This window comes from Aphelocoma coerulescens, chromosome 28, assembly GCF_041296385.1.
Source record: "Aphelocoma coerulescens isolate FSJ_1873_10779 chromosome 28, UR_Acoe_1.0, whole genome shotgun sequence".
Lineage (NCBI taxonomy): Eukaryota > Metazoa > Chordata > Aves > Passeriformes > Corvidae > Aphelocoma > Aphelocoma coerulescens.
Window position 1 is genome coordinate 1,852,804 of NC_091041.1, and position 12,835 is coordinate 1,865,638.

Here is a 12,835-nt window from a genome sequence, read left to right on the forward strand (position 1 = left end):
CCTTTGGTGTGAGTGTGGGATGGCCAAACTCTGTGCAGTCAAGCCCAGAGGGGACTGTTGGTTCAGAAACTTTCAGGCTCTGTCAAAGGAGTTGTTAGTGGGGATGTGAATGGGATGCTTTGCTTTGATTGCTTTGATTCCATGCTTCGGGGTCTGTATTTCTGCTGCTGGCTTGATATTTTGTCTTTGTTCTTGAACTCAATACTAACCTGTAGGTGTTGGAAAGTTTTAAAATCATGGACTACAGCCTCCTGCTTGGGGTTCATAACATAGACCAGCACGAGCGGGAGCAGCTGTCGGAGGGAGCCCACAGCACGTCGGATGAGAAGCGTCCCGTGGGGCAGAAGGCCCTGTACTCCACAGCCATGGAGTCCATCCAGGGAGGGGCTGCCCGGGGGGAGTCCATAGACACGGACGACACGTAGGTGAAACCTGGGCTCGCTTGTGCTGCTGGGAGAGGCAGAGGTGGAGGCTGGAGTGGGAAATCCCTAATGAGGCCCACAGGAACTGTTCAAGGGAGCAGCTCTCCTGGGGTTTTGGTAGTGCTGCCATTGTGGTGGGAAAGGGGGAAGCCAGGGTGGGAAATAGTTCTGTAAGGCTCTGGCCTCACAGCAGTCTCTCTTCTTAGGCCAGGCTGTAGGTTGTCAGCTTGTGTAACAGCCTCTAAACATCTACCCATGCCCTAGGGAGGAGAGACTAGCTCAGTTCTAGCTCAGCACCCAAATACTGGAGCAGAAGTAGGGATCAGCCTGTCCCTAGGAGCTTGGAGTTCTCCATCACTCTCACCTTTGGAATCCCTGGCAGTTCCCTGAGGCCATCCCAGTGGGGTTAGCAGACAGCAGTGTAGCCAAGTGCTGGAGTCATTGCTGGAGTTGGAGGCTGGGGGTTGCCCCAAGCCTGTGCTGTGCTTGATCTGGGGTTCTGCCTGGCTCCCTGGCTCTTGGGCCAAGGAATTGTGGAGTTTGCTGCTTGCTGCTGTCTGAAACCAGCTGCTGTGGGTTTGATGGAGGGTCAGTCCTGAGAGCTGAGGTAATACCGTGGTGTTTCCAGTCCTTCAAGCTGCATCAATAATTGTAGTGGCCCGTCTGGTAGCCCTGTGTTTTGGCTGTGTGCTGGTGCTGATGGTTGCTGCACCTTTGGCAGGATGGCATTAGTGTGGACTGGGAATACTCTCACTCTTAAGGGTTTACTGCCCTAATGGCAGACAGCTCTCACTGACGTGATAAATAACCTGACCCCCAGAATAAAGTAGCCAGGAAAAAACTCCGTGGTGCTTTCTGACCCAGGCAGAGCTGTGCCACATGACACAGGTTCTGTCGTGACAGTGGTGTTTGGCCATGCAGGCAGCGACCCTGGGACACCTGGGGTCAGGCCAGGTCAGTCGGTGACTCCCGTGGTTGTGCACAAAGTGACCACGCAGGTTTTAGGATGTGTCTGACACCACACCAGAGCCCCTTAGCGGGGCTGCTGTTGCCTTTCCCCTGAGCTTGGGTGTTACAGGTGCTCTGGCTGAGGCTGCACCTGCTGAAGTTCTGCTTTACCTGCAGGATGGGAGGGATCCCAGCAGTGAACGGCAAAGGAGAGCGTCTCCTGCTGCACGTTGGAATCATAGATATCCTGCAGTCATACAGGTAGGTAACCTGGCAGTGTGTCTTTTCTGGCTGATAACATCTCTCTTAGTACCAAATGAAAGCAGGGGCGATGTCCTCTCCTGGAGACTTTGAGGATGAGTAGATATGGCTGCCCCAAGCTGGCCATGGGCTTCCATCATGTCCTTAGAACAGCTGGGAACACACAGCCCTTTGTCCAGGATGATGAGCTGCTCATAAAGAAGTAGTTTCCCACCTCAGTGTGGGAAGCATATCTCCAGGGGTGGAAGGTGCACCTCTTCCAGCCCATCTCCTCCTTCTCTCTGCTGTTCCCAGGCAGTCCTGACCTGGCTGGGGAAATGCTGGACAAAGCTCAGTCCTGGTGACATTGGCAGCTCAGGGATCTCCCCCATAGGGTATGAAAGGGGGCTTAGTACAGAGAGCATGCCTGAATCTGTACCTTTCTTTTTCTCTCCCCTTCTCCTTGGAATTAGGTTCATCAAGAAGTTAGAACACACCTGGAAGGCCCTTGTCCATGATGGGGTGAGTGCCTGTGCAGAGGCAGGAGTTGTCCAAGCCTCACAGGATTACCTGGTGGCTATTTATAGAGCCTGAGCTGGCACAGCTGCAGCTGATGAAAGGAGCAGTTCTCGCACAGCAGGGTGGTCCCACTTATTCCCAGCCAGGTTTCCTTGCTCAATCCAGTTCTTCACATGTTGAGCAGTTGTGCTCACAGCTTTCCTCCCCTGTTCCTGCCTGTCCCTCTCTTCCTCCTGTGACACCAGGAGCACACACTCAGGTGTGTGTGTTCCTGGGCTGTCAGGAGCCCTGTGCTGTTCTCTTTGGTGACTGGCTGTTTCCACTTCAGCAAGCTCTCTGCCAGCAAATCCCTTTCCATGTTTCCCTGCTGGCTTCATTCCTGCAGCAGCCAGGTGTGTGTTTCTGAAAGGACAACCTTGGATGTGGAAACCGTTCTTCAGTGTTGCATCTCCTGGCTTCCCTTAATGTGGCAAAGGAAATGTGGAGATGCCAAGTCATGGGAACACAGTCACACATCAGAAGCAGAAAGAGCTTCAGTTTTACTATTTTAAACAAAAACATTTGAAATGTATGGAGACCTTTGGCTAAATTTGGGTGTCTGTGTCACATGCAAAGGTATCCAGGTGGACTTGGAATGGCAGCCAGCAAAGCCAGAAGAAATTTCATGTATGCAATCAGGCCAGTGTTTAAAAAAATCCAGGAAGTCTACAAAGGAATAAAATCACCAAAATCCATTATAAAATCACAGCAAGAATATAATCAAATGCAATCAGAGGCAATGCTTCAGGGTTATTTATAGCATTAATTAGAGTGTTTCAGTTAAGCCTTTCCATTTTAAGGCTCTATCAGTGCTACATGTTGGAATAAAACAGACTGTGTTGGTTGTTAGAGAAATTCTGCCTTGAGGGATCATTTTAAAATTAAACAATTGCTTCTTGCTGTTGTAGGACACGGTGTCAGTACACAGACCCAGCTTTTATGCAGAGAGATTCTTCAAATTCATGACCAACACAGTGTTTCGAAAGAATTCCTGTAAGTACCAAGTTTGGGGGCTGCTGTGCTGTGAGGCTTTGCCTCGGCCTCCATGCTGCAGCCCTCACAAGGAGTCTGGGCTGGAGCCTGAGCAGGGTTTTCCACTGGGGTACAGCTGAGAGAGCTGGGGGTGTTCAGCCTGGAGAAGAGAAGGCTCTCGGGAGACTTCAAAGCCCTTTCCAGTGCTTAAAGGGGGCTTAGAAAAAGGAGGGGGAAGGACTTTTATACAGGCAGATAGTGACAGGCAGGGGCCAATGGATTTGAGCTGGCAGGGTTAGATTAGAAGTTAGGAAAAAATTTTTTACTCACAGGGTGGGGAGGCCCTGGCACAGGGTGCCCAGAGCAGCTGGGGCTGCCCCTGGATCCCTGGCAGTGCCCAAGGCCCGGCTGGACAGGGCTTGCAGCAGCCTGGGATAGTGCCCATGTCCCTGCCCATGGAAAGGGGGGAATGAGATGGGTTTTAAGGTCCCTTCCAGCCCAAAATATTCCAAGATCCCATGATACAGAGCAAAACTGGGAACTGCAGAGCCCTCCGATTGTCACAGCTTGCCTTGGTCTGCTCAGCCTCCCACCCAGTCCCTGCACCTGACCTGGTTCAGTCCAGGAGTTGTGTGTGTGTGAGGGCAGAGCCTCTCCTTGTGAAGCTAAAGATGCCTTTGGTGGGACAGTAGCTGCTGGTGGTAATTTGACCTTCTGTCTCCCTCCCTCCCCCAGCTCTGAAGTCGTCCCCCTCGAAGAAAGGGCGCAGTGCCTTGCTGGCCGTGAAGACGGCGGGTCCCACTGCAGCGTTCTCGGCCAGCCAGCTGGCCTCCGAGAAGGATGACACCCAGTACGACCTGCGGGCGGCCAGGAGTTACCCCACGCTCGACGATGAAGGTGACAGCCCCGGGCAGGGTATTGGCTCTGTGGTTTCCCTCTCTTTCCTAGCAGTTCCTTAGGATCCTCCCCTGTTGTCATCAAGCTCCCCACTGTGCACCGACTGCAGATCTTTCCTCATGGATAGCTCTTCATTGCATGTCTTGCTGTGCTTTGCAGGTGCTAAACCTAACCAGGACAGGGAAGAAGGTAAGAGTACATTGTTTTGTTGCAGCACCAGCAGGTACTTGATGCAACACCTCTGCATCAAAGGAGACCAAATCCCTGTTTTGCAGCACCGTGGGGTTCTGCAGTAAAAATGGTCACCTGCGTCACTGCTGCAAGACAGCTGCTGCCAAGGGGCACCATAAGTCATAGCCCAAAAGCCATCAGAAAGTTGCATTTTCTACCCTTTAAAAAAGGTGGCGGGGGGGAGGGTGACTGGGAACTGTAGCACTCCAATGACAGTGTTTGGGCAGTTACAACAGGTAGGATCTTGCCTTGGAAAACAGAGGAATGGGCTGGTTCTGTGCTGCCTTTCCTTCACTTCCATCTGGCTGCATTTACAGCTGAGTGCTGGGGGGCACACGGGTGTTGGATTGCTCCCTGTGCAAAGCACTGGACACTCAATTCATCTCTTAATTCACTTGGATATTTATCCCTGGTGATCCAAGCCTTTAATCCAGCTTTGGTCGCCAGTGAGACGTCTTCATTGGCATTCTGTTCCCTGCCTGTTGTGCTGGAAGTGGTGCTGACTGGCTCTCTCCAGAGGACGCCTTGGGAGAGGCTGTCATGTTCATGGACCCAGCTAAACTTCTGCCTGTCTGTGGTTTGAGTGCCCAGTCCCAGTGCGGGTGTGCAGGTTCATGGTGGAACAGCCTCTCACGGGGCTGGTGTAGGTGAAGTGGTGGTGTTTGACCTAATCATCTCTTCTTCCTGCCTCTCCCCTGCCCCTGCTCTGGGCCAGCAGGCAGGCCAGACCTGCTCCCTTGCACTCCTCCTTCCTTTGAAGAAGCTACCACGGCCTCCATAGCCACGACACTATCGTCAACATCCCTCTCTGTTCCCGAGCGATCCCCCTCGGAGACCTCTGAGCAGCCCAGGTACAGGTGAGGACACTTCCCCTGCTCCCGCTGGTGTCGAGTGGCTGCTGTTCCTCTCCGTGCTGCAGAGCCCGGCAGGCTGCCCTGCACGCTGCAATGCTAATGACCGATTTTAATTATATCTCTCCTGGGAGCAAGCAGACACAGCTTTGATGGGATTAATTATTGCTGGAAGAAGTGTCAGCTGTTAAGTAGAACATCTCCCTCATGGGGTGTGGAGGTAGATTTGGGGACAGTGCAGGATTTCTGGCTTAAGTTGCTCCTAACAAACTCTTCTGTTTTCTTTCCACAGGAGGCGTACACACTCCTCAGGGCAGGATGGCAGGTGAGAAATGGGTCTCCTATCTTCTTTTCTCATCTTCTCTCTGCTGCACAGAGACCTCATGTTTATCCCTGTGCAAAGGTCTCTTAGAGGGCTGAGTGGGAATTTCAGCAGCTCCAGGATTTTGGCATGGTCCTCTGCAGGATGCTGAGCTGCTTCTGCAATCAGATGATCCCCATTCCTTACACAGAGTTTTCCTTGCAAGCAGATCTCTTAGTGCTTTGAAAATAACAGTTATTTGATAGGAAAGGGGACAACAGTGTTGTCCAAATTTACCCACCCACCTAGCACCAGAGTCAAGGAAGGTCATTTAAGTCCCTTTAAGAGAGTAAGTGAGCCTTGACAGCAGGAACTTTCCTCCTCTGAGCATCTGTTTGTGGCCTGGGTGAAGTGAAAGGCCTCTGACTTTAGAAGGCACTGAGCACCCTCAGTCCCCACAGAAGCAGCTTCCAATGTCTTCAGAAATCTGTGAGGTTTTTTCCCTCCTGTGGTGTCTTAGAGCCAAGGACAAGGTAGGATAGAAATGCTGTGCTGCAGAGGGGTGTCTGATTTAAATCAGAGGCTCATATCATGGAATTACTGTGCATTATTTTGGAATTATTTTGCACCAGTAAAAATGACCCCATTGCCCATGTCAGCAGGATCTGCACGAGGAGCCAGCAGATGCTGCTGGCTCTGCCCTGCTTTCCAGGACACTGTGTAGGTGTAGTAGGCTTTGAAATAACATCAGAGACTCAGTCCCACGATGTGCTGTAGCCAGAGGAGCCTGACAGGCTGATGTCCTCTCTCCCTGCATCAGCGTTTGGTGCTTGGAAGGAAAGGACTTTGGAAGATGAGGGTTTGCCCCACGTTACAGGCATCTGCCGTTGTTCCAAGCTTTGAGTGGTTTGCTGAGTTCAGTTGATGTGCACTGTGAAAAAATGCCTTTCTGTGGTATTTCCCAATGAAAATACCTCTGGATGCTGCATGTTGCTGAATCCTGGTAAATTTCTGTCCCTGGAGGGTCTCGCTGTGTGAAGTGTCAGGAGCTTGTGAAGTACCTCATATCCTGCAGAATCCAGTGCTAGAAATTGCTGAAAATTGGAGACTTAAACCCAGGCCCCAGTGGTGGTGCCCATGTGGCCAATGCAGGGACTTCATCCAAAAGTTTGGACTCAGTCGTGCCTCATGGAGGGAGGGAGCTGCTGTAGTATATGACTGCTCCTCCAGAAATAGGTCAGGTGAATCAGAGTGACCTGGGAGCATTCAGGGAGCTCAGTGGCTTGGTCAGAGTAGATCTGTCTGTTACAAATTTACCAGAGCTACACTGACCCTCTGCAGGTGTGGCCACCTTTGCTGTTTTTTGCCTAATTTGTCCCTTTCTAGTGCCAGTGCCTCCATGTGCCCTTCCTGGGAGAGCAGGGACCTGTGTACTTGTAGAGTTTTCTGGGATCCCCTGGTGAAAACCAGTGCAAACACAAATTTATTAAAGCAAGAATTTACATTCCTGAGCTGAGATGGAAAAAGCCTTACCCAATTTGCTCAAGAATGTGTCACGCCTCTGGTTATTCTTGTCTGCTGGGGAATTCACTCCAGGTTTGAGGTCCAGCCCTGTGAGGAAAAGAGGAGCGAGTTCCTTGCGTGGAGCTGGACAGAAGTTGCTGCCCACTGGCCCCAGCTCTGGTCAGAGCCAGCCTGGAGCAGGGCAGTGCTGTCAGTGAACCCAGAGCTGAGCCCTTCTCTGACAACTGCCCCTTGGCTTGGCAGGCTCCCTTCCCGTGGGGACAGTGGAGCCAGCCCTGCTGGCACATGTAATTACTCTAATAACATGAGGTATTAAAGTGAAGACTGTCAGAAACAGTTCCAGAGTGTGCATATAAATCTGATGTCAACCCTGGAGCAGCTTTAATGTGCTGGGAGTCTTGGAAGAGGTCAGAGGCTCTGGCCTGGTGCTGGGCTAACTCTGCATACAAGTTTTCCCTGGAGGCCAGTTCTCTTTGCTCCCATGCTCCATCTGACACTGCCCATCTTTCCTGCACCACTGGTTGTTTAACTCCTTTGCTCTTGTCCTCTTCTCCCACCATGTTATTCCTGAGTGCTGCAATCTTCCAGGACTGACTCTTTTTTCTGGGAGTTTTGGTTATCCAAACCCTCAATGCTGAGAGGTCTGAGTGCTCCCTCTGAGCTGAAATCAGCCACTGTCTGCGGCTGGGAGCTGGGTGCCACAGTCACAGCAGCAGCAGCAGCAGTGTGCTGGGGCAGAGCTGCACAAGAGGCTTGGCTGGCTCAGGACTGATTCAGGCTGACCTAAAATTGAGGGCTGTGCATAACTCCTGCTCAGCTGAGCCTTTGGGCCTGTCTCTCTTTGGTTTCCAGGTCACACGAGGAGGTGCGGGTCGAGGAGGAGGTTCAGCAAATCAGTGTCGAGCTGGAGCCCAAGTGTGACGTTGAGATTGTAGCTCCTGAAGAAGAAAAGGTCAAAGAGTGAGTGGTTTAAGAGTGTCGAGCAGAGCCCACACAGTGGGGTTTGACCTGTGGCTGCTTGTGCTGGAGGCTTTGCCGGTCTCCAGCTTTGCTGGGTGTTGGGTGAGGCTGAGAACAGTTCTGACCTGACCTGCCCTGCCCTGACCTTTCAGGATGTGACAGCATAGCATCTTCAGCTCCTCTGTAATAAATCAGTTTTGCTTGCTCCTGTCCTGATTGCAGTGACTAGACTGTCATTTCTTTCCCCTTTGCAGAGAGGCAGCTTCTTCAGCCTGTGCCATTGTCACATCCACAGCCACCGTAGAGGTGGAGACGGCCAGCCAGGCCTCGGAACCAGCCAGCCAGGCCTCGGATGAAGACGACGTGCCAGTCACAGACATATACTTTGTAAGAGACCTTCTCCACCTGACCCTTGGGGTGTGATGGGAAGGGTTGGCCAAGGCTGTCAGTATCCATTCCAGGCAGTTGGGTGCAGGGCAGTGGCTGCCCTGCACCATCTTGGTGTAGAGCACCTCGAGACTTCGATGCTGGGTGGGTTTCTGAATGCAGGGAACTGGATTAACCCTTAGAGAACTCAAACCAGCATCTAGTGGGGCTCACACAGGTGGCACTCCTGCTGTGGATGTAGCTGTAGCTGTGCTGCTCTACTTCCAAGCACAAGTGCTTATCTAGGCCAGCAGATTTGCTCCTGGGACAAGCCAAGGTGATGTGGGTGCAACAAAGAGGTTCTTCCTTCCTCAGCCAGAGATCTTGGCTGCTTTCCTGACACAAGCATGGCCTAGACCCAAGGGGAGGTGGTTGCAGAGGGTGACCTTGGGCTCTCGTGAACTCGGCTTTTCCTTTCCCTGCAGGCTGCATTAGGTGATGCAGTGGGAGTCTAGTGCTGAGCCAGGGAGTAAGTTGGTGGTTGGCAGCAGAGTGCTGTGGAGCCTGGTGCTGGTCCTCACTCAGCTCCCACAGTGGCTGAGCAACTTCTGCAGACCAGAGAAGAGGTTTTTTAGCAACATGTACCTGTCCCGTGGATTCCCGGAGCAGAGCTGAGTGCCTGTCCCATGAGAGCTGAGCTCTCTCTCATGCCTGGGCACTGGAACCCTCATTAAAAGAGGTGCCCAGCTTCTCCCTGCTCCAGCTTGTTGCTGTTGGTTCTGTGGTGCTGGAAATGAGCTGAGCCCATGTGATGGGCTCCTTGAGGCTAAACTAAAATGCAGCATTGGCCTTTCCCTGAGCTCTTGTGACTCTGCTGCAGAGCTGCTCACTCATTGCCGAGTCACTGTGAGGCTCGTGGGAGCTGTGGAAGGAATCAGCCCTGTTTTACAGCTTGTTTGGGGTTGGATGCATGCTGTTCAAAATGCAAACGGCTCCTCTAACACCGCTGCCCCTTCCTTGCCTGTGGATGGCAGCTGTGTGCAGGCAGATCCTGCCTGCTCTCCTGGCAAGTGTCTTCTAGCGAGGGTCAGCTCCTCTTCCTCCCTGTCCCTGGGCATATGGACTCCGCCCAGCTTGAGGGGCACCTCTGTCCAAGAGAAAATTCTGCAGAGTGTGTTCTTGAGAGCGTGACTGACTGCTCATCAGCATTTCATACTTCATCTGAGTCTGAGTTTTGCATTAAATGTGTGTCGTGTGCTGTGGAGTGTTTGTCACTGCTGGGATGAAGGGAAAAGCTGATTGGGGTTCCCATGGGTGCTCTCCTTGGAAAACCACTTGAGCTGGAGCTCAGGTGAGGCTGCACCCGTGTGCTCAAGCAGCACCACAGCTGCTCCTACAGGAGTGCTCAGGGGCAATGGTGGGTGAAGGGTTGGTGTGTACAGAGGAGGATTTGGCCAGTCCCAGAGGACTGTGATCTGATCACTGGAAGTCTGCTCCTGGAGAGCACTTCATTCTCCTGTTCATCCCCAGGGAATAAAAGTGCAGAGTGTGGCAGGGCATGGGCACCGCTCTCCCCTGCTCTCCCCTGCACGGCTTTCCCACCTGCTCACCCATTCAGGCCTGGAGTTGCCCAACCCCTTGTTTTTTGCTTTCTCTTTCATCCTCTCTTTCACATCACCCTTTTTTTCCTCTGTTTCCTTTCTCACCTCACTTGTCCTGGGCCACCCAGTTCACAGATGGGAGGTACTGGATTTACTCTCCCCGCCAGCGCAGACTCCGAACTACCTCGCATTCCTCTGGGATTGTAAGTGACCATGCCAGCACAGCATGTAGGGGAGCAGAGCTGCAGCTTTGAAACACTGGGGCCAGCACCCCATTTCCCTCAACGGCTGGGGCTCTGGATTGAGTGGGCATTAGGAACCAGCCCAGCAGAAATGGGGGAAGCATACTGAAATGACACCAGTGGATCTCCTTGTAGGATCTGGGAGAATCATGAGCTCTGTCCTGCTTTTCTGCAGACTGGTGACACAGCTCCTACCCCGGCATGGGCCATAATGTCACCCAGCCCTTGGGAAAAGTGAGAATGATGAGGCCCTGGCACAGGTTGCCCAGAGAACCTGTGGTTGCCCTATCCCTGGAAATGTCCAAGGCTAGGTTGGATGGGCTTGAAGCAGCCTGGGATAGTGGAAGGTGTCCCTGCCCATGGCAAGGAGGGACACTGGGTGATCTTCCAATCCAAACTGGTCTGTGATTCTGAGTACCAGACCTGGCCAGAGAGGCACCGGGGCCTCTATAGGTGATGTCAGGCTCAGCTCCCTCAGCCCAGGAAGAGGGTTTTAAAGACACCATTAAGATGTTTCGAAGCTTCCAAAAATCCAGTTGTAAACAGAACTGTTTTGGCTTGTGGGGAGCAGCTCATAAACTAAATGAGGCAGGAGCTGGTGCTGAGTTAGGGCTGGTTTCAGCTCTCCAGCCCTTCTTAGTATCACCAGTGTGCTCCCTCCTCACTGAAGGTGTTCTGTGAGCAGGGAGGATTTTCCTTTCCAAAAGATGCAGGGAGGCATTTGAGTTTTGGGGGCTGAATCTAGAGCCAAGATTGTTCTGGGGTTTAGCATTTCCCTTCTCAGGCTTTGGGAGAGCTGCTGTCCCCAGGGGGTGCTGGCAGTGCTGCCGGAGCCTCGCACAAGTGCTGGTGCAGCCTGGTGCTCCCATTTGGGTACTGGGCAGGGTGCATGGGGAAGCAGGGGCAGGAATGTGCCCCTTGCCGTGGCTGATGGCATGAGGAAGGTGCTGCACCTCTGTGGGCAAACAGGCAACTCCTCCTACAGCTCCTCCTGCCCCTCAGCTAGGTTTGCCTGCTCCGGCACCGGGAGGGGTAGTGCCAAGCACTGGATGCTCCTTTATCTCCCGCAGCTCCCCGCATGCATCCAAGCTCCTAAAAGGCTCTGAAAGAGACTGGCTGGAGCATGTGGTTCAGTCAGGATGGATAAAAAAGAGGATGTGGATCATGCTTGATATGGTGGGGAGCTTTCCTGTACCTCTGACAGAGCCCTGAGAGAAGCTCCAGAAAGGGGTTTCTCAACCCTCCTTCCTCCCAGACCCACTGGTCTCTACTAATGGAGCTGCAGTTACTGGAGGGTTCAGCATGTGGAGCCCAGTGCTTCAAAGCTTCTCTGGCTTCTTGTAGTTCCTTGTACATTGTAGACTGTCACACTCAGTTCCTGGGCTGGGAACACGCAGGCTTCTTCCAAGCACCCAGTTTTGTTTCTCTTCCTTTGGAAATGCCAGGCTGGGTCAAAGGGGGCAGTTTCCTCTCTGTGGGAGCTCTGCTGGAGACTAAAAGAGCCTGTTCACAATGTAAATTGCCCCTGGGAACCCTGGAAGCAGAGACCAGCCCTTGAATCTGTGCTGTGTTGGCAGCAGAGCGTGTCTTCTCACACCAATGCCCAGTGCTGTGATAACTGTCCCTCAAGGCACACCTCCTTCCCCTCATTCTTTCCAGGGTCCAGTTGTGTTTTGCCTCCTGTGTTGTACTTGTTCCCATCACCCCACTGTCCCCAGGATCTCAGCAATAACTGTTTCCTTTCTGTGGCCACCATCCGCCATGGTCTCACCCCAGTTCCGCTGCGTTCTGCAGAGAAGGAGGAAGGCACAGCAAACAAATCCAGTTTCCCTGTAAAAGCCCTCCTGGACATCAGTTTGTAGCATGCACAGGGCTCTAGAAATGGGAGGGTGAGAGCTGGTATCGGGTAGCAGGAACCCAGAGCTGTCACTGCTCTTAGGTAAGTCACTTCCCAAGTCTCTAGGTTTCTCTGGAGCTGGGGTGATGCCGTGGCAGGGAGCTGAGGTTTCCCTGACATCTCAAAAGCTCTAAAACTGTCCCTACAAGAGGAGAGGTTGTGCCACCCCCGCTGCAGCTGGTGCAGGTCCCGTGTCCCGGCTGGCAGGGAGCAGGTACGTGCTGAGGATGAGGAGGGCTCCTCTGCTGAGAGCTGGCTCTGGGCTCAGTGCTCTCCCTCCAGGTGGACAGCTGTTCTTACTGTATTGTCTCCTACTCTTTTTATTTTCTCCTTTTATTTTTTCCTCTTCTCTCCTTTGCTCCCTGCTCTGCTGCTGCTCTCCCTGCATTCTCCCTGCCGTCTCTGGCCACTCTGGCAGCCGACAGACGAGAGGAGTTGGGTTTACTCCCCGCTCCACTATAGCGCTCAGCTCCACTCTGTCTCCGATGAGGAGAGCGATACAGTAAGTGTCCAACAGCCGTGTGCCGGGTGCCCGGTGGGTCGAGGTCAGAGTTTGTGCTCCCTCTGCAAGATCAGCTTGGCCTCTGGCAGCCTGGGGCTCCTGCATGGCTGCAGCAGAGCCCAGCTGCCTCTCGGGTGAGCTCTGTGCTGGCAGAGCCCCGACCCGCTCAGCAAGGGCTGTGGCTTATTCCCAGTTGTTTGGTGCAGGGAAAGCTTTGGAGACCTCAGGTTTTCCAGACATGTTGCCATTGCTGGAGGATGTAGAACAGCCTCTCTGGTTGTGCTGGGAAGTTGGCGGGACACAGACGTGACTGATGTGGGCAC

General features: G+C 53.0%; 1 protein-coding gene across 6 annotated transcripts in view; it reads left to right on the forward strand.

Moving 5' to 3' along the window:
• Positions 1 to 12,835, forward strand: part of PIP5K1C (phosphatidylinositol-4-phosphate 5-kinase type 1 gamma) — a 49,893-nt gene that overhangs the window by 34,689 nt on the left and 2,369 nt on the right. Inside the window, exons 8-18 of one of the 6 annotated variants that reach the window (XM_068997142.1) lie at positions 216 to 421; positions 1,548 to 1,631; positions 2,084 to 2,132; positions 3,077 to 3,161; positions 3,876 to 4,037; positions 4,197 to 4,226; positions 4,984 to 5,125; positions 5,412 to 5,444; positions 7,797 to 7,904; positions 8,159 to 8,291; positions 12,429 to 12,512. In XM_068997142.1, coding sequence (XP_068853243.1) covers positions 216 to 421; positions 1,548 to 1,631; positions 2,084 to 2,132; positions 3,077 to 3,161; positions 3,876 to 4,037; positions 4,197 to 4,226; positions 4,984 to 5,125; positions 5,412 to 5,444; positions 7,797 to 7,904; positions 8,159 to 8,291; positions 12,429 to 12,512 — 1,116 coding nt within the window. Of the gene's footprint in view, positions 1 to 215; positions 422 to 1,547; positions 1,632 to 2,083; positions 2,133 to 3,076; positions 3,162 to 3,875; positions 4,038 to 4,196; positions 5,126 to 5,411; positions 5,445 to 7,796; positions 7,905 to 8,158; positions 8,292 to 8,755; positions 9,833 to 12,428; positions 12,513 to 12,835 lie in introns of those variants that run through there. The other 5 variants (XM_068997138.1, XM_068997140.1, XM_068997141.1 and 2 more) reach the window with 5 other exon arrangements.